Raw genomic sequence first — 19,257 nt, 5'->3', positions numbered from 1 at the left:
AGAGATACAAGATATCATCTATGAATTCTACAAAAACCTTTATGCACACAAACTGGAAAATGTGGAGGAAATGGACAAATTTTTAAAAATACACAGCCTCCTTAGGCTCAACCAGGAAGAAATAGAATTCCTGAACAGACCAATATCAAGAACTGAAATTGAAACAGCAATAAAAAACCTTCCCAAAAAGAAAACTCCTGGACCAGAAGGCTTCACACGTGAATTTTACTACACCTACAAAGAAGAACTGGAGCCCATCCTACAAAAGTTATTCTCTAACATCGAGAAGGACGGAATTCTCCTGAATACATTTTATGAAGCCAACATAACTTTGATACCAAAACCAAGAAAGGATGCAACAAAAAAAGAAAACTACAGACCAATATCCCTTATGAATATAGATGCAAAAATTCTCTATAAAATCCTAGCAAATTGAATCCAGGTGTTTATCAAGAAAATAATTTATCATGATCAAGTGGGCTTCATCCCAGAGATACAGGGATGGTTCAACATATGCAAATCTATAAATGTAATTCACCACACAAATAGAAGCAAAAATAAAGACCATATGATCCTCTTGATAGATGTAGAAAAAGCATTTGACAAAATTCAACACCCTTTTATGGTAAGAACGCTTAACAAAATAGGCATAGACAGGCCCTACCTAAAAATGATACAAACCATATATGAAAAATCCACAGCCAACATCATACTGAATGGGGAAAAACTGAAAGCATTCCCACTCAGAACTGGAACCAGACAAGGCTGCCCACTGTTCCCATTACTTTTCAACTTAGTACCGGAAGTCCTTGCGAGAGCAATCAGGCAAGAAAGCAGAATCAACGGTGTCCAAATAGGGACAGAAGAGATTAAATTCTCACTCTTTGCTGATGATATGATGTCATATCTAGAAAACCCCAAGGATTCAACCAAGAGACTCCTGGAATTGATAAATGAATTCAGTAAAGTCTCAGGATACAAAATCAATACACACAAATCAGAGGCATTCATATATGCCAATAATAGTCAAACGGAGAACCAAATTAAGGACTCAATACCCTTCACAATAGCAACAAAGAAAATAAAATGCCTAGGAATATATTTAACTAAGGAGGTAAAAGACCTCTACAGGGAGAACTATGAAACACTGAGGAAGGAAATTGCAGAGCATGTAAACAGGTGGAAAACTATACCATGCTCAAGGATTGGAAGAATCAACATTGTTAAAATGTCTATACTACCCAAAGTGATCTACAGATTCAATGCAATCCCTATTAAATTACCAACATCATTTTTCACAGATATAGAAAAAATAATTTTGTGCTTTGTATGGAACCAGAGAAGACACCGTTTAGCAAAAGCAATTTTAGGCAATAAGAACAAAATGGGAGGTATTAATTTACCAGACTTCAAACTATTCTACAAGGCTGTGGTTACTAAAACTGCGTGGTATTGGCACAAGTACAGGGACACAGACCAGTGGAACGGAACAGAATATCCAGATATAAAACCATCCTCGGCCGGGCGTGGTGGCTCATGCCTGTAATCCTAGCACTCTGGGAGGCCGAGGCGGGCGGATCGTTTGAGCTCAGGAGTTCGAGACCAGCCTGAGCAAGAGAGAGACCCCATCTCTACTAAACATAGAAAGAAATTATACGGACAGCTAAAAATATATATAGAAAAATTAGCCGGGCATGGTGGCGCATGCCTGTAGTCCCAGCTACTTGGGAGGCTGAGGCAGGAGGATTGCCTGAGCCCAGGAGTCTGAGGTTGCTGTGAGCAAGGCTGACGCCACGGCACTCACTCTAGCCCGGGCAACAGAGTGAGACTCTGTCTCAAAAAAAAAAAAAAAAAAAAAACAACCATCCTCATACAGCCGTCTAATCTTTGACAAAGCAGACAAAAACATACTCTGGAGAAAAGAATCCTTATTCAATAAATGGTGCTGGGAAAACTGGATAGCCACATGTAGAAATGTAGAAGACTGAAACAGGACCCACACTTTTCACTTCTCACTAAAATCAAATCAAGGTGGATAACAGACTTAAACCCTAGGTGTGAAACTATTAGAATTCTAGAAGAAAATGGGGGAAAGACTCTTATAGACATTGGCCTAGGCAAAGTATTTATGAAGAAGACCCCAAAGGCAATCACAGCAACAACAAAAATAAATGGGACCTGATCAAATTTAAAAGCTTCTGCACAGCCAAAGAAACTGTCACGAGAACAAACAGACAACCTACAGAATGGGAAAAATTTTTGCATGCTACACATCCGATAAAGGACTGGTAACCAGAATCTATTTATAACTCAGGAAAATCAGTAAGAAAAAAAAAACAAACAACCCTATCAAAAAGTGGGCAAACGACATGAATAGAAATTTTTCAAAAGACAGAAGAATGGCCAATAAACATATGAAAAAATGCTCAACATCTCTAATCATCAGGGAAATGCAAATCAAAACCACAATGAGATATCACTTAACTCCAGTGAGAATGGCCTTTATCAAAAAGTCTCATAACAATGAATGTTGGCGTGGATGCGGAGAGGCAGGAACACTCATACACTGCTGGTGGGACTGCAAACTAGTGCAACCTCTGTGGAAAGCAATATGGAGATACCTTAAACAGATTCAAGTAGACCTACCATTCGATCCAGCAATCCCATTATTGGGCATCTATCCAAAAGAACAAAAGTCATTCTATAAAAAAGACATCTGCACTCGAATGTTTATAGCAGCACAATTCACAATTGCAAAGATGTGGAAACAACCCAAGTACCCATCAATATATGAGTGGATTAATAAAATGTGGTACTATGTATACCATGAAGTATTACTCAGCTATAAGAAATAATGGTGATATAGAATCTCTTATGTTCTCCTGGATAGAGTTGGAACCCATTCTACTAAGTGAAGTATCCCAAGAATGGAAAAATAAGCACCACATGTACTCACCATCAAATTGGTTTCACTGATCATCACCTAAGAGCACATTTGTGAATAACACTAATCGGATGTCGGGCAGATGTTGAGGGGAGAGGGGATGGGTGTATACCTACATAATGAGTGCAATGTGCACTATCTGGGGAATGGACACGCTTGAAGCTCTGACTCGGAGGTGGGGGGGGGAAGGGCAATATACATAACCTAAACTTTTGTACCCCCATAATATGCTGAAATAATAAAAAAAAATACACACACACAAAAGGAGAAAAACAACATTTTTTAAAATCTGAAAACAATTCTGGAAAGCACTGACATTAGTGAAAAAACATACCTCTTTGGAAAAGGGGATAACATGTTGGTCAATGGTTAAAGTATATTTACTTTGATATGTTTTTGCAGGTTAAATCAATACTTGCATGAAGCTTGAAGTTCACATTTATTACGGAGGGCACTTTAAAAAGTGTATTTGAAGCCTGCAAGAGCTAGAAGGACTGAGTCATATGCTGCCTTTTGTGGCTGATGTTTTCTTTTGAACTAAGGAGGGAAGTGAACATATAGTCTGTTATTGAAGCTTGTGCACAAAGACTCAGATAAGAAAGATGTGAGTGTCTGTGTGAGAAAAGGTTTAGAAAATTGGAAATACTTTCTATGAATGTTAATAACTTGTATTGTTGGAATTTTGTTTGTCTCAATGCAATTTAAGAGGCAAATATATCCCTATGTATTATGAGATTAACTGAAAGATAACTGAACAAACCAGGAAGGAAAGAAAAATCAATCAAGTAAACAAGAAATGCCATTCTTTCTAATGAAGTCATAATAATATCCCCTAATTTTTAAATGAAGAAAGTTGTAACACCAATATAACGCACCCACATCATTGATCCCATGCACTCCATTACCTCATATGAAGCTTAGAGTATAGAAGTATTAATATCTAAAACTATTTAAATATTTAAACATGTTTCCTTATTTATTTTAAGTGAGAGTTGAAATCATGGCATTGGAAAGAGTAATCATATCATATGATATAGTATGATATGATACATGATATGATGTCATGTGTTGTGATATAACATAATATAAAATAATGTAATATAATATCATGCTCCACATTTTGGTTTACTTGTAGAATGACAGCTTATAAAGAAACAAGTACTAAACAAAAAAAAAAATAAGAGGAACTTGACACTTAAAAGCTTGAAACAAAAGTGATCACAGAGCTGGGAAATGAAGACGGGACTGAGTAGCCGCTTTGAAGGGAGAAGCTGCCCCTTGCTGAGAAGGAGCTCCCTGCAGGAAGCCCGAGAGTAGTGGGAGGGCCCCCAGTCAATGGGGCAGCGGAGCTCCCTCCCTACCCCTCGGCCTGTCCTCAGATGGGGGTCCCACTCAAGCCACAAGCACAAGGCAGAAAGGGATGAGGTCATAGTCATTGATTTCACATTTTATTCTCATTACATTGGGCTGGGAGAGGAAGGAGTCGTGCACTAGCGAAGAGACTGTGCTACTTTTTGCTCTTCAGATAGATGCAGATCCTGGTTCTACGTGTCTTTAGGCTCTGGATCTGAGTCAGTAGTGGCGGACCACTGCTGCTGGGGGAGGGTGGCTCCTGAGAGGAATGCAGGGAACAGGCATGGAGCTGACCATGGAAAGTTCATGTTCCAGGGCTGCCATCCGGGGGCCTGAGGACCCTCCATGTAGACCACATGTGGAGGAGCCCACAGCTGCCCCTCAAAGGGAACAGGGATGCCACAGGCCTGGGGCTGGTACTTGGGGGGCTGGCACTCGGGAGGCAGGAGGTCAGTCACATCTTCAGAGGGAGGACATGAGAGAGAAAAGCACATGGACAGCTCATGAGAACATGACCTGCCCTGTCCCTGAATACTTGCCTATGACCTAAGCCAGCCATGGGGCCATGCCCATCCTGAACAAAGTCCCTCAGGTCATTGGTGTAGGGAAGAACAAATAGGATAAATAGGCAGATGCACCAGAGCAGCAAGTCTCCTGAGCTGTGTGTACCTGGGGACACTACTCAGCAATTCTCAGCAGGGCCAGTCCCACTGTCCTCTCCATGCTCAGGGCACAGGGATGGCAGGGCCAGGCAATGCCACTAGCTAAAGGACCATGAAGATGAGTGCGGAAGAGACAAACCTGAAAAGATGTTGGCCTTCCCTCTGTATCCCAAGATCCTGTGTAGGGCCTCTCCGTAAGGACATGGCAAGGGTTCACTCCTTGGCCTCTCGTTGGTCTCACGGATGGTGTAGTATAGATCCTGCAAACTGACCAGCATCTGCAGACATTCCTGCCAGCTTTTCTCTATGCCCCTCTGCTTGAGACGCTGGGCAACTTCTTTAGATACTGCTTGATTCTTCTTCCTCACCTCGAAGTGTATTTCACGTTCAAGAAATTCCCATTCTTGCAGGAAACTCCGGATTTCCTGGACACTCCACGGTTTGACTAACCACTCTAGAAGGGACAGAGCAATGTGGATGATTTGGCATAAGTCACATGCACATTCGAGGGACGGATCCTCCCTCTACACTGACAGGCCCAAACACGGCTTTATTCCATTAGTGGGCGATAACAACTTAAATGAGAAGTTCAGGAATTCAGCATCTACCTGAGTCCTAATGCCCAAGCAGTCACTGGGACAAGTCAGGGAGCATCAGAGAGTCTGGGTCTTGCTCAGGTTCCATAAAACGTATTTCAGAAAACATCGATGGGGTGTGATGGCACATTTGCTGCCTGGGAGGGCCCCCCTGATGTGGGGCCCACACCCCACACCACAGCAGGGCTTTTCACCCCCACCAGGGCTGTGGGCAGGGAGCTCCTGAGATGTTGAGGATGGCCCTGGGACTCCCTGAGCTGCACCCAACTCCCCTTGGTCAGACCTGGGGAAGATGGAGATGGGATAGTTTTCTATAACATAAATATGATGCCAACAACATTACCTGATGGTGTTTCTGGTTTTTCTTTTTCCTTCTTTACTTCCTGAGGGTTTCTAGTAATTTTAGTTTCATGTTTCACTTTCTAATAAAAAATAAGATATAATTAAAAGGTGAATATTTACATGGTAGGAAACCTTTTAACTATTATTACTTTTTTAGAGACAGGGTCTTGTTCTGTTGCCCAGGCTGGAGCATAGCAGCCTGATCATAGCTCACTGCAACCTTGAATTCCTGGGCTGAAAGGATTCTCTTGCCCCAGCCTCCCAAGTACCTGGGTCTACATGTGTGCACCACCATGCCCAGCTAATTTTTTCTGTTTTTTGTATACAGGGATCTCACTGTGTTGCACAGGCTGGACTCGGGACTCCTGTCTCAAGTGCTCCTCCCAAAGTGCTGAGATCATAGGTGTGTGTCACTGTGCCCAGCCAAACTCATTTACCAGTGAAGGGCTTAAAGTATTAGCCAATCACAACATTAAAAATAAAAATCAAACATTCTCAACTCTTAAGAACTGAAATGTATATTCTAAAATAATGGGGACCTCATTTGCAAACTATTAATGAAGCACTTACTTTCAAAGTCAGACGCGACTGTGCCAGATGAACTACACAAACCAATAGTGTGTGCAGGCAAGAAGCACATGTGTGGGCTCCTGCAAGTGCCCAGCTCAAACTCACACAGAATTTCCAGGCCAGGAGAGCAAGGGGTGGGAAACCCAGCGGAGTGCAGAGTGCACTCCAGAGCTGAACGCTGGGGAAGGGGAGTCTGCTCGAGCTCACAGTGGAAGTGCAGGACAAGGGAGCAGTACTGGTGGGAGGGTGCAGAGGGGGCACGACAGCTCTGTGGCTCCACCAGGAGGTCCCCTGTCCGAGCACAGATCAGCGCATGAGTGGCAAGGGACTGCCTAGGCTGGGTGACCATTAGGAAGGAGCAGGCAGGAAAATTCCTGGGGTCACCCTGGGCTGTGAAGAACCTGGGTCCCTAAGCCAGAGTAGAAACTCCCCCTAATTTAAAGGAACTTGAAGAGGGTGCTAAAGGTATTGCTACAGCATGGGGCCAAATAGTCATTAAATGTGAAATGTCCGATTTCAAATCAAAAGTTTAGTTTGTTTTATCTCAAACAAGAAGCAGTAAAACTAATCAAAGTATGCGCCCGAACTATCAACACAGTTTTGCCATCTTAATGGTAGCTTGTTTATGCCACCAGTGAAGAAGCCTGGAGAGTGAGTGGCAACGAAATCACGAAAGGCATTTTCCATAGCTTGCAGAGAATTGAATTTTTTTTCTTTTTCTTTCTTTCTTTTTTTTTTTTTTTTTGAGACACAGTCTCACTCTGTTGCCCGGGCTAGAGTGCCATGGCGTCAGCCTAGCTCACAGCAACCTCAAACTCCTGGGCTCAAGCAATCCTCCCACCTCAGCCTTGAGTAGCTGGGGCTACAGGCATGCGCCACCATGCCTGGCTAACTTTTCTATATATTTTTAGTTGTCCAGTTAATTTCTTTCTATTTGTTAGTAGAGACGGGGTCTCACTCTTACTCAGGGTGGTCTCAAACTCCTGACCTTGAGCGATCCTCCTGCCTCGGCCTCCCAGAGTGGTAGGGTTATAGGTATGAGCCACCGTGCCCAGACTGAATATTTTTTCTTGCAAGAAGTGGTCCAAAGCCTGGAAGAAGTGGTAGTCAGTTGGTGCAAGGTCTGATGAATATGGTGGATGACAGAGTTTCCAAGCCCAGCCTCTGTAGTTTGAGCAGCATTGTTTGTGCAACCGTTTTGTTGCAGGAGGATCAGCCTGTCTTTACTGACCAATAGCTGCTTAATCACAAGCATCCTCATCATTTCATCCAATTAGTTGCAGTAAACATCGGCTATAATTGCTTGAACAGGTTTCATGACCAGTGCTGGACCACCAAACAGATACTGTTAGCTTTTATTGATGAATATTCAGTTTTGAACTGTGTTCCAGTACTTCATCTTTATCCAACCATTGTGCTGAATGCTTGCAATTGTCAAAAAGAATCCATTTTTCATCACACGTAACAATACGGTGCAGAAATGGTTCGCCTTTATGTCATGACAGCAAAGAAAGGTGAACTTTGAGACAATTTCTCTTCTGCTGCTTTTTTAATTTATGCAGAACCCATCTATCCAGCTTCTTTACCTTGCCCATTTGTTTCAAATGGTCCAATATTGTTGGAATAGTAACGTGAAACCTTGCTGCTAATTCACACATAGGTTGAGATGGATTCGCTTCCACTACAGCTTTCAGCTCATCATTATCCACCTTGGTCTCAGGTCACCCATGGGGCTCATTTTCAAGATTAAAACCACCAGAATGGAACTTCTCAAACCATCAACATACTGTATGTTCATTAGAAACATCCCTCCCAAACACTGCATTGATATTTCAAGCTGTCTGTGGCACTGATTCCACAACAGAACTCATATTCAGGGCAAAAAAAAGCAAAAAACAGAACTCACATTCAAAAATAACATAAATTGTTGACTTATCCATGGTTTCATAAAAATTGCTCTAATAAAAGTTTGACAGATAATGACAGGCCAAAATGTGCATTTGAAAGACTGAGAATGTACCTTCACAATAAAAGTAAAACAAGAAGGGTCAAAATGAAATGTCAGAGATAGCAACTGTCAAACTTAGTACTTAAGGAAATCGAGGCTGGGCGCGGTGGCTCACACCTCTATTCCTAGCACTCTGGGAGCCCAAGGTGGGCGGATCGTTTGAGCTCAGGAGTTCAAGACCAGCCTGAGCAAGAGTGAGACCCCGTCTATACTAAATACAGAAAGAAATTATATGGACAGCTAAAAATATATATAGAAAAAATTAGCCGGGCATGGTGGCGCATGCCTGTAGTCCCAGCTACTCGGGAGGCTGAGGCAGGAGGATCACTTAAACCCAGGAGTTTGAGGTTGCTGTGAGCTAGGCTTCACCACGGCACTCTAGCCTGGGCAACAGAGTGAAACTCTGTCTCAAAAAAAAAAAAAAAAAGGGAAATCGGACATTTCATACTTAATAATATCTATAGACTGAAGAATAAACAAATGGAACCTGATCAAATTAAAAAGTTTCTGCACAGCCAAGGACACAGTCAATAGAGGAAATAGACAACCTACAGATTGGGAGAAAATATTTGCATGCCACATATCTGATAAAGGGCTGATAACTAGAATCTATAAAGAACTCAAGAAAATCAACAAGAAAAAAAACCAAACAACCCCATTAAAAAGTGGGCAAAAGACATGAACAGAAACTTTTCAAAAGAAGACAGACTAAAATAAACACCACATGTACTCACCATCAAATTGGTTTCACTGATCAACACCTAAGTGCACATATAGGAATAACATTTATTTAGTGTCAGGCAGATGGGAGGGGGAGAAGAAGATGGATGTATACACACATAATGAGTGCAGTGTGCACCGTCTGGGGGATGGACATCCTTGAAGCTCTGACTCGGGGGGAGGGGACAAGGGCAACATATGTAACCTAAACATTTGTACCCCCATAATATGCAGAAATAAAAAAATACAAAAATACAAAAAAAAAAAAAGAAGACAGACTAATGGACCAGAAACATAAAAAGTGCTCAACATCTCTAATCATCAGGGAAATGTAAAATAAAAATGACAATGAGATATCACTGAACTCTAGTGAGAATGGCTTTCATCAAAAAGTACCAAAACAACAAGTGCTGGCGAGGATGTGGAGAGATAGGAAAGCTCACACACTGCTGGTGGGACTGCAAACCAGTACAACCTCTGTGGAAAGCAATATGGAGAGTCCTCAAAGAACTAAAAGTAGAACTACCATTTGACCCAGCAATCCCACTACTGGGTATTTACCCAAGGGAAAAAAAGACATTCTATAAAAAAGACATCTGCATTCAAATGTTTGTAGCAGGACAATTCACAATTGCAAAGATGTGGAAACAATCCAAGTGCCCATCAATACATGAATGGATTAATAAAATGGAGTATATGTATACCATGGAGTACTACTCAGCCATAAAAAATGGTGAACTAATACCTCTTGTATTATCCTGGATGGAACTAGAGACCATTCTTCTAAGTGAAGTATCACAAGAATGGAAAAATAAACACCACGTGTACTCACCATTAAATTGGAACTAATCGGTCAACACCTATGTGCACATATGGAAATAACATTCATCAGAAATCAATCAGGTGGGAGGGGGAGGAGGGGATGGGTAAATTCACACCTAATGGGTACAATGCACACTACCTGTGTGATGGGCACACTTATGACTTTGACTCAAATGGTACAAAAGCAATTTATGTAACCACAATGTTTGTATCTCCATAATATTCTGAAATCAAAAAAGAAGAAAAAGAAATTCAAAATGATCCCCCAAACCATCAACTTATTTCCAAGTAATTTAACCACAGGACAAAAAATCTCAACATTAAAGGAACACAAAATATCCAGCACCTAAGCACGTAAAATGCACAGTGCTGGCCTCCTACCCCAAAGACCTGGCATGCAACAAAACAGAGATATACAGTTCACCATGAGTAGAAATTCCATCAACAGACCCAGAAGTGACACAGATGATGGAATTAGTGGAGCAAGACTTTAAAACAGCGTAAGAGGTTGCCTATGGCCAAGCATGTCGCAGAAGCAGGAGAGTAAGCGAGTAGGAAGATACAAAGATCCCAACCGGAACTTATGGAGAAGAAAAATGGAATAACTAAGATGAACTCTCAAAGCAGACACACAATCCAGTTAAGATCAGGAGTTTGTGATGGATAAGCCATGAAGCTGACAAGCGGCACAGGACAGCTGCGCAGGTCACAGACTCGGTAGTCAGAGTGCTGGTTTTTCCCAGCTCTGGAAAGTACACCTCTGGGTCCCCACACAAGGTAGTCAGCCATGCCGTGCCTGTTTCCCTCACTGTAAGATGAATATAGTGATAACACCTTCCATCAGGCTTACCATGGGAGTGAGTTATATTCGTAAAGAACAGCACACATTTTAATGGCTACCAAAAATTCTTGTGAGGACAATCCAGCCTTCCTCCCGTGAGACACTGGAAGCCAGCTCCCTCCAACTTACCTCCATTGTCGCTCCTGAGTTTTCTCCCAGGATTCTTCTCACTGCAGCCGCAGAGCCTAGTCCTGGGTTGACAGAGAGCTGGCACTTACTCTTCCCTGTGGAATCTAGGAGTCGGCAGGTGCTGAGTGCGGGAATGTGTTGGCCCCTCTCTGCCTCTGGTGTATCTGAAGCCAGTGCAGGTCTGGCCTCTTTCCGAGGTCTTGGGTGGGGTTGAGCGAGGCCCACCCCACACTGAGATTTTGGATTGACTGAAGATAAACTGATCATTCCGTATGCAAAATCCCTTCACCTAGATAAAACGTGATTGAACAAGTGGGACAGAGACATTAGAGATCAGCTAGGAGGGATTCCCAGGGTCTCTGGGAGCCACATCTCAAATGCAAGGGGAGGGGTTGTTACATTCCTACAAACCAACCACCCCTTTCCCCCGTGGAATGGTCAGCGATGTTCTTTGAGTTTGTTGTGAGAATTCTTTGTGACTTGCGGAGGTGGTCTGATTGGAGGGTTACAGGAAGGGACCAGGCTTCAGCGGGCTGAGGGTGGGTGGGTGGTCACGATGGCAGTGATGGGTGTGGGACCCTCTACGGAGACCCAGGCAGAAAGAAGAGTTTAGGGAGGGGAAGGGAGAGGAGCAGAGCTTTCTGCCTGCAGGGCAGGCTTGAGACTTGTGTATGCCAAAGGAGGGAAGAAGAGGAGAAGGTCTGAGGGGGTTGATATTAAATAGTTGGAGCAAGTGATGGTGGGGACAGAGGACAGCACTGAGTGCCCAGGGTGATCAAGCATGTTGGAAACACAAGACTTAGATTGTTTCTTGGCTTTGGCATCTCAGATGTCATCCAGGATTAGGGATCCCACTCCAAATAAATATGGAATCTTGGGATATATTCCACTCCACTCTACACAATCCTTTAGACTGATGCCCTTCATGTCATGAGGAGTCTGAGAATGCAGGAAGGGGCTGCACAGTGAGTGGGACCTTCTTAAGTCAGAACAAACTCAACATGTAATTGAGTTTGTTCAGGACTAATGTTTGATTCTTTCTATGTCATCTAAAAACAACACATCCTCTCATTTCCACAGACAGATTTCAGGGCTCCACTTCCTGATGTCATATGGCCAGGAAACTGTTTCCTGTGCCTCCCACTTTGGGCCTGTCCCATACACCCCCACACTGCCTAAAGGGCTGTCTGAGACAAAGATCTGACCACGCTACTCCTCCCTCTCCCCAGATGCTAATGAACACCCAGTCTTTCTGTCCAGGCAGGGGCCCTTTGTCTTGTTGCAGGCACATAAGAGACCTCAGGCACCTCCGGCTCCACACCCAGCAGGAGCTGAGACAGTATAGGGACAGGACTCAGGCGTCATTTCTGATCAAGGAGGCAACATGGTGCTGCATGACTCAGACTAACTATAGAAGAGCAAAAAGCAGATGACCTCCTGACTGCTGGCATGCAGCCCATACCCGTGTAAGGGGGCGGCCAAACTGTCTGTCTCTTGAGTAGTGCTTTTCCAAGACCACTGAGGCAAGATGCTGACACCAGCTGAAAAGGAACCTGGCTGCAAAAACCCAGACCTATCTGGATCTAACCATCTAAGCCAAAAAGGACTGGCTTTATCCTGACTTTTCCCTCATTATAATCTCTCATTTTAATGCTAAAATCACACCCAGGGGTGGAGATCTATTAATAACATGCTAACGAAACATAGGACCATGAGAGAGCATGTACTAAAACTATGCAGGCACAAGAAAATCTCCACCTCCTCATGCTTACACCTCATCCTTTTCCCACCTAAGCCCCTTTAAAACTCTCCCTGAACTCCCTTCGGGGAGGCGGCCTGAGGGCTTTTCCTTTGTGCTGCTTCCCTCATATGTGAACATAAGCCCCAGTAAAGCCTCGCTGTGCCTCGGGTTTGGCCTCTTGTTAATTTCTATTACATAGAGAGCCCAAGAGCGTGTGCTGGTAGCAGAGCCCCACTCAGAGGATCTACACCCAGCACCACCCCCACCTCAGCTCCTTTTCAGGGCTTCTCCCTTGCTGTAAATGACAACCACATCTAGGCTGGTTTGAAAGCAGAAATGCAGAAACAATTCCTGGATTCTTTTTCTTCCCCAATGACAGTTTCTTCTCAAACAGAAATTAATTTGTAAAGACACGTAGCAGTAACTTTTTATCCATGCTGGAACTCAGATAGTGCAGGCATTAAGGGTCATTTCTATGGACAACAGCCAACACATCTAAAGGGGACTCTGGTTATACCGTCCGAACTCTGCAGTCAAGCTGTTTCCGCAGACAGTCTTCATCCACGTGGCAGCTACAGATCCCGTTGATTTTCTCTGGATAGCCACGCTCCAGCCACACTTCCTCCTCACTTCTGGCCACATGGACACAGGGCCGCCTCGGCCTTGCTGCTCCTGAGCTACAGGCACGAGCTGGCTCTGACTCCTCCCTCAGGTCTCAGTTAGTCACCCTGGGCACAGAGGCCTTCTCAGCCGGTGACAGCCTCATAGGTGCTGCCATCTGACCTCAACCTCCACCAATGCTTAGTACATGTCAACACAACTCCTTGGTCAAGTCTATCGCTCCCACAGGTCTGTAAGTCAGTGAAATCGTGGATCTTGTCTGCAAGTGAATTCAGGTGCAGAACACCTTCCCAGCCCTGACTCTACAGTGGAATCATTTTGAAGGTTTTGCAAAGGTCAAACCTAGTAATTCAGACTTAATTATATTATTGTGGCCAGGGCCCAGGGCTTTGTGTTTATAGAAAACTCCCTGGAGGCCTCTAAAAGGAGGCCTGGGTTGAGATCTCTGCCTTAGAGGAGCATCCTGGGCTTTGCTGTGAGCTGCACTGAGTGCAGGGCCTGCCTTTGTCCCTCCCCACCTCACTGTGACCCCAGAAGGCAGGGATTTTGATTAGAGTAGAACTCTCTAGGCTGCAGGTTAGAACAACCAGGAGAGGGTTTAACATCCTGAGTCCCTTCTCAGAGATTCTTACATGATGTCCAGGTTGGAGCCTAAGCTTCTGGAGTTCTGATGGCCGAAGTGGTTCGGATCTTCAGAGCTGAGAAGCTCAGCTTTAAGAGGGTCCAACGGCCAGGGAGCTTTTTATTTCTGCCAATAGTTGGAAGCTCCATAGAATCTCTGGGGCCTGGGGCAGAAGATTAGGCAATTAGAAAGACTTAATTAAGATTTAAGATTTATTCAAGAAGAGGATGTGAATTTAAAAGAAATGATTTTCAGTCGTTTTCAGGTGAGGAAACATGGGTGTTCAGTTTTAAACATTTGGGAAAATTATCTGATGTACGAGAAACTTTCAATGTTTCAGTGTAAAACCTGTGGGCAGGGCCCCATCTCAGAACTTCTTCCCTGCTCCTGGCACAGTGTGATGGGCTGGGCTTTCTGCAGTGGCTCCCTCAACAGCCATGAACCGGAATATATAATAGAAGAGAAAAACCTGAGGAGAAGCGGTTAGAGCCCAGGATTCTCTCTTGGGCCCCTCTGTGAGGACAGGACAAGGCATGTGCCTTTCAAGCCTAATGGTCCAGTATAAATCCTATAAAGGGAGTGAATTTCACCATGGTTTAGAGCTGCCTGTATTTTCAAGGTTATGAGTGAAGAGACATAGATTAATGGGCACCAATATACAGTTTAATAGAATAAGACCTAGTGCTTGATAGATCAGTAGGATGACAATACAATAATCTATTGTATATTTCAAAATACCTAAAAGAGAATAATTCAAATGTTTCTGGCATAAAGAAAAGACAAATATTTAAGGTGGTAGACATCCAAATTACACTGATTTTTACAGATAATATAAATGTATTAAACTGTCACATGTACCCTGAAAATAAAAAAATAAAATGAATACAATTTTTAAAAATTGAAATCACCAATTAATATTTCAATACCAACCCAAAATAATATTCATGATAATTTACACAGCTAAAATTTTGGAGTTCAAGGGAATCTGGAAGGAATGAAGAGAGAAGGAGAAAAAAGTAACTGAGGATTAAATGTTGTCACAGCTGAATGCTTGTTTCCCTCCAAAATTCGTATGTTGAAACTCTACTCCCTAGTATGATGGTATTAGGGGGTGAGGCCTTTGGGAGGTAATTAAGTCTAGATGAGGTCAGGAGGGTAAAGCCCTCATAAATGAGATTAGTGTCTTTATAAGAGTCCAAAGAGAGCTTGCCCAGGGCCCAATGGGCAGAAGCTGGCCTCAGTGTCAAGGAACAGGCCATCACTTGCAGTTGGTGCTGGATATTAAGACCTTGGTTTTCAAGGAAAAGATCTGAAACTGTCTCAGCACTTTCACTTGCTCTGGGAGCTCAAGCACATTCTTTGTTCTCTGAACCTCAGTATCTTCTTTTGCAGAGAAGGAAAAATTATGTCTCACCCTTCATCAGAAGGGATGGACCCTTCTGATTCAATCAGGTCCATCCAGGACCTGCTCCCTGTTGATTAGTTTAGGGAATTGGGACTTTGATGGTATCAGACAAATCCCTTCACAGAATTTGATGGGACACCTAGGAGAGGGTGTGTCTGCCCTTGACTCGGGGAGGGATTGGAAAGGATTCTGGGCCCCATAGCCCCAACTGCAAAACAGGCGTTTGTTTTCCCTTACAAATGCACATCCATGATTTCTGAATTCTTTTGCTACCTCACAAAGTGTTTCCAGTGAAATGGGAAGTGCTATATCCCAGCCTCCATGTAACTGTAGAATTAGCTGAATTTGTGAAATGCTTTTTCTGCATCATGATGAACAGTTTCCCCCACCTTCATTCTATTAATGTGGTATAATTGATTTTCATATGTTGAACAAACCTTGGATTTCTGGGATAAATCCCATTTGGTCATGGTGTAGAATCCTTTTAATATGCAGCTATATTTATGTTAACTTGGCTAGGAATTGGCTAGGCCTGTGTGCCAGAGGCTTCAAATTCCTCGAGAGTATCTTTGCTCTTGTCTCTAATCTTGACTTTGAGCTTCCCTAAACACACCTCTCGGGGAGTCTGTCTTGCAGTTCTGCTGCTATTATCCAGTGTGATTGTGCTGGAGCCCTGTTGGTATGGTGGCAGAGGGGGCACATTCTATAATCTTCTAATTAAATCTCGTAGTGGGTCTGTGTATGGGGGCTGGGACCTCTCAAGTGTTTCTCCAGTGGTGTAGCTTTTTGCCTCCTTGCCTTGTACTTCCTCCCCAGGTTGCAGCATTCCCAATCTACTTCCTTGAAGCCTTGACCCCTGTTGACTACATTTCCTCACCCTTAGGTGAGATAAGAAGGTTAGAGAGAGCTAGAGTGGGAGGAATGTCCTTCACCCAAGCTCGACTAAGACTCTGACAAACTCCCTGAAATGTAGGCTTTTTTTATGGAGAAGACGTATTTCACAATACACCTCTGGCCCTGCCAGAGCCCTGAGGGAATATTTCTTGGATTCTCACCTTGTGACTCTGGTAGGATTCCTGGAGCTAATAACAATGGAAGTATGAGGGACCCCTTAAGACTATGGCCCCCAGGAGTTCCTCACTCCCAATCTAGCCCATACTCAACCTCTAGCAAGTCATCAAAATGACCATTTGTTTGCCTATCAGTTTATGGCTCCAGTAGATTCTGCTTCAAGTAAGCAGATTTTGGCGTGTCTTTGGATGTGCTTGTCTCTTCAGAGTTCAGTGTTTCAACCTCAGTTCTCAGAAAGATAAAAGGAAAATCATTGATTTTCAGCTTGTCCAGCCGTTTCTTTTAAGGATAGGAGTGATGACTTCCAAGCTGTTCCCATGTCATAGCTAAAACTGGAAATCCCAAGTTTCTGAGTGCTAGAGAATTAAAGAATACTGAATGCAAACAAAATCACAAACATTCTTTATCTGCTCAGTTAAAACTGTTTAAATGCTGAAGAGGAAGGGTAAAATTTGATGATTACTTCAGTGTCAAAAGAACAGACATCAGATGTTTTCTGTGTAGCAACATGCAGAATATGGGCAGGATAGCAGACACTTTCCATAGAATATTCCAGGCTTAGCTTTAATTTTGAATAAAAATTGCTTATACTTTTTACATTTTTTGTAGAGATGGGGTCTTGCTATTGCCCAGGCTGACCTCAAACTTCTGGCCTCAAGTGATCCTCCTGCCTCGGCCTCTCAAAGTGCTGAGATTATAGGTGTGAGCCACTGCACCTGGCCAAAAAACTGTTTGTACTTTAATGTATCTACCTAAATTTGTATTTATGTTATATCCACCAAAGCAGTAAAATTTTCTTTATTAACTCAGTTGAGGCTCTGCAAAAATTTTATATTGTTTCTGAGCTCTAACCTACAAGGTAGAAGATAGCCTTATAAGCAACATTTTTCAAAAGAAAAACATTGCATAAGGGAAAATTTTTTTTGTCATTGTGAATATTTGCACCTGGGGTTATATCGTAAAAAGATAAGGCATTTTAGACTTTTAATGATCTCTGCAATAGCAAATGGAAAGATTACATTTTTATTATGGTGGTGGATTTTATCCTAGCACTTGAAAATGCTTGCAATTTTAGAATCAGAAAATATTTTTGTTATGTTCTACTGGTCATTGGAGCTGAAAAGATTGATGTAATGATATAAAGTGTGTAAGGTCATTACAACTTCTGCAACTGTTTTATTTTCATTTGAATTTCTTTTAATCAGAAATTTGTTACTTTATCCCTTTCTTTAGTAGTCGAAGATATATTTTTTAGGCTTAGCTGTTAGTATGTGTTGGCTTATATCTGACTTTTCATCATTTTTATATTGAATGAACAATTACCTACTGTAGAAAGAGCTTCAAAAGGACTTTTCCCTAATTTAACAGATACCCAATGTTTTGAAAATTAATCATGAAATTTACACTTGTATTTGGGATTCAAATATGCACAAATGAAAGATGGATAATAGGGTATAACTCATGCAAAGTATTCTTTTTTTTTTTTTTTTTTTTTTTTTTTGAGACAGAGTCTCACTTTGTTGCCCGGGCTAGAGTGAGTGCCGTGGCGTCAGCCTAGCTCACAGCAACCTCAAACTCCTGGGCTTAAGCGATCCTACTGCCTCAGCCTCCCGAGTAGCTGGGACCACAGGCATGCGCCACCATGCCCGGCTAATTTTTTTTGTATATATATTTTTAGTTGGCCAGATAATTTCTTTCTATTTTTAGTAGAGACGGGGTCTCACTCTTGCTCAGGCTGGTCTCGAACTCCTGACCTCGAGCGATCCACCCGCCTCGGCCTCCCAGAGCTAGGATTACAGGCGTGAGCCACCGCGCCCGGCCATGCAAAGTATTCTTAACACAAAATATAAAATTAAAAATATATTGTAGCAATCATCACAAGAATCGAAAACACTCAATAATCTCACTCACAAGGTTGAAGCACAACTAACAGTAAATTGGGGTTGAATTGTTCAAATAGTTGCAAACTTACAAACTAACAATAAACTGAACTTGATATTGTGATGCAGAAAAGGTGAACTTCATGTGTACCTGCAAGGGAGAGCTGTTTTTGCAAGGACAGTCTCCTGAAGAAAGCCAGAGGTGATTTTATCCAAGGTTTTCGGAAGCTTGGTGTCCAGGGATTGGTGGATTTTCAAAGCAGGAGTGCTTACAGATTGTCAGACTTTCAAGTGTGTTAGTGTGGTCACTGCAATAAGACTGTTACTGACTGGAGTACTTTCAGAAGCATGGTCACTGGAGTGAGGCGCTTGTGGACTGAGCCAGAAGCAGAAGCAGTCACTAATTGGCTGACTTCCAGGAGCTGGAGGCTGCCGTTAACTTGCTAACTTTCAGAAACAGCCACTGGAGTGAGGCTGCCGCTGAATGATTTTCTGTCCCGACCCGCAGGACTGTCAACGCGAACCCTGGAAGAGGGAGTGGGAATTGGGGGGACAAGAGACGTGAGAAATGGAGACAAGACAGGAGTCTGATCAAGTCTCATTTATTGTACGCTGAACGGCAGGTTATACAGGTCAGCAAGGCGGGAAAAGAAAAGGCGGGGTAAGTTCAAACCACAAAGCTGCTGTTAAGCAAGGCGGGAAAGGTCAGCTCCTCCCACAGTGGAACTGACTGTGCTGCTGCTTGTGGAGTGGAAAACTACTGAGCTCAGGAGTCAGAGGCAATGCTGTGGCCGGGCCTCAAGGCTCCGGACAGGTCCCCCTTTTTTATTTTTTCAATGCCGAGAGGATCCCCTCGGGGACTGCGCCTGTCTTAGGTTGCCAAGTCTTAAGAAACCACCTGTACCCGTCATCGGTCGATAGTCTTCAGAG

At 43.1% G+C, this 19,257-nt stretch overlaps 1 protein-coding gene across 1 annotated transcript; it reads right to left on the bottom strand.

Moving 5' to 3' along the window:
• Positions 1-4,488: 4,488 nt before the first annotated feature.
• MSANTD5 (Myb/SANT DNA binding domain containing 5) lies at positions 4,489-10,993 on the bottom strand. The gene is made up of 4 exons (XM_045530954.1): positions 10,988-10,993; positions 5,899-5,977; positions 5,099-5,413; positions 4,489-4,772 (listed from the first exon to the last, which is right to left on the bottom strand). Exons 1-4 carry the CDS (start codon positions 10,991-10,993, stop codon positions 4,489-4,491), a joined length of 684 nt encoding a protein of 227 aa, XP_045386910.1.
• Positions 10,994-19,257: the final 8,264 nt, after the last annotated feature.

This window comes from Lemur catta, chromosome 18 (assembly GCF_020740605.2).
Source record: "Lemur catta isolate mLemCat1 chromosome 18, mLemCat1.pri, whole genome shotgun sequence".
NCBI classification, from domain to species: Eukaryota; Metazoa; Chordata; class Mammalia; order Primates; family Lemuridae; genus Lemur; species Lemur catta.
This window is presented reverse-complemented; position numbering and strand designations above follow the sequence as displayed.

Excerpts from the sequence above, each read along its gene's own strand:
- MSANTD5 (XM_045530954.1), bottom strand. Across the intron at positions 5,414-5,898 it reads AAAACCAGAAACACCATCAG|AGTGGTTAGTCAAACCGTGG; the intron begins GTAATGTTGTTG and ends TGTCCCTTCTAG. Across the intron at positions 4,773-5,098 it reads GAAGGCCAACATCTTTTCAG|GTCCTCCCTCTGAAGATGTG; the intron begins GTTTGTCTCTTC and ends TTTCTCTCTCAT.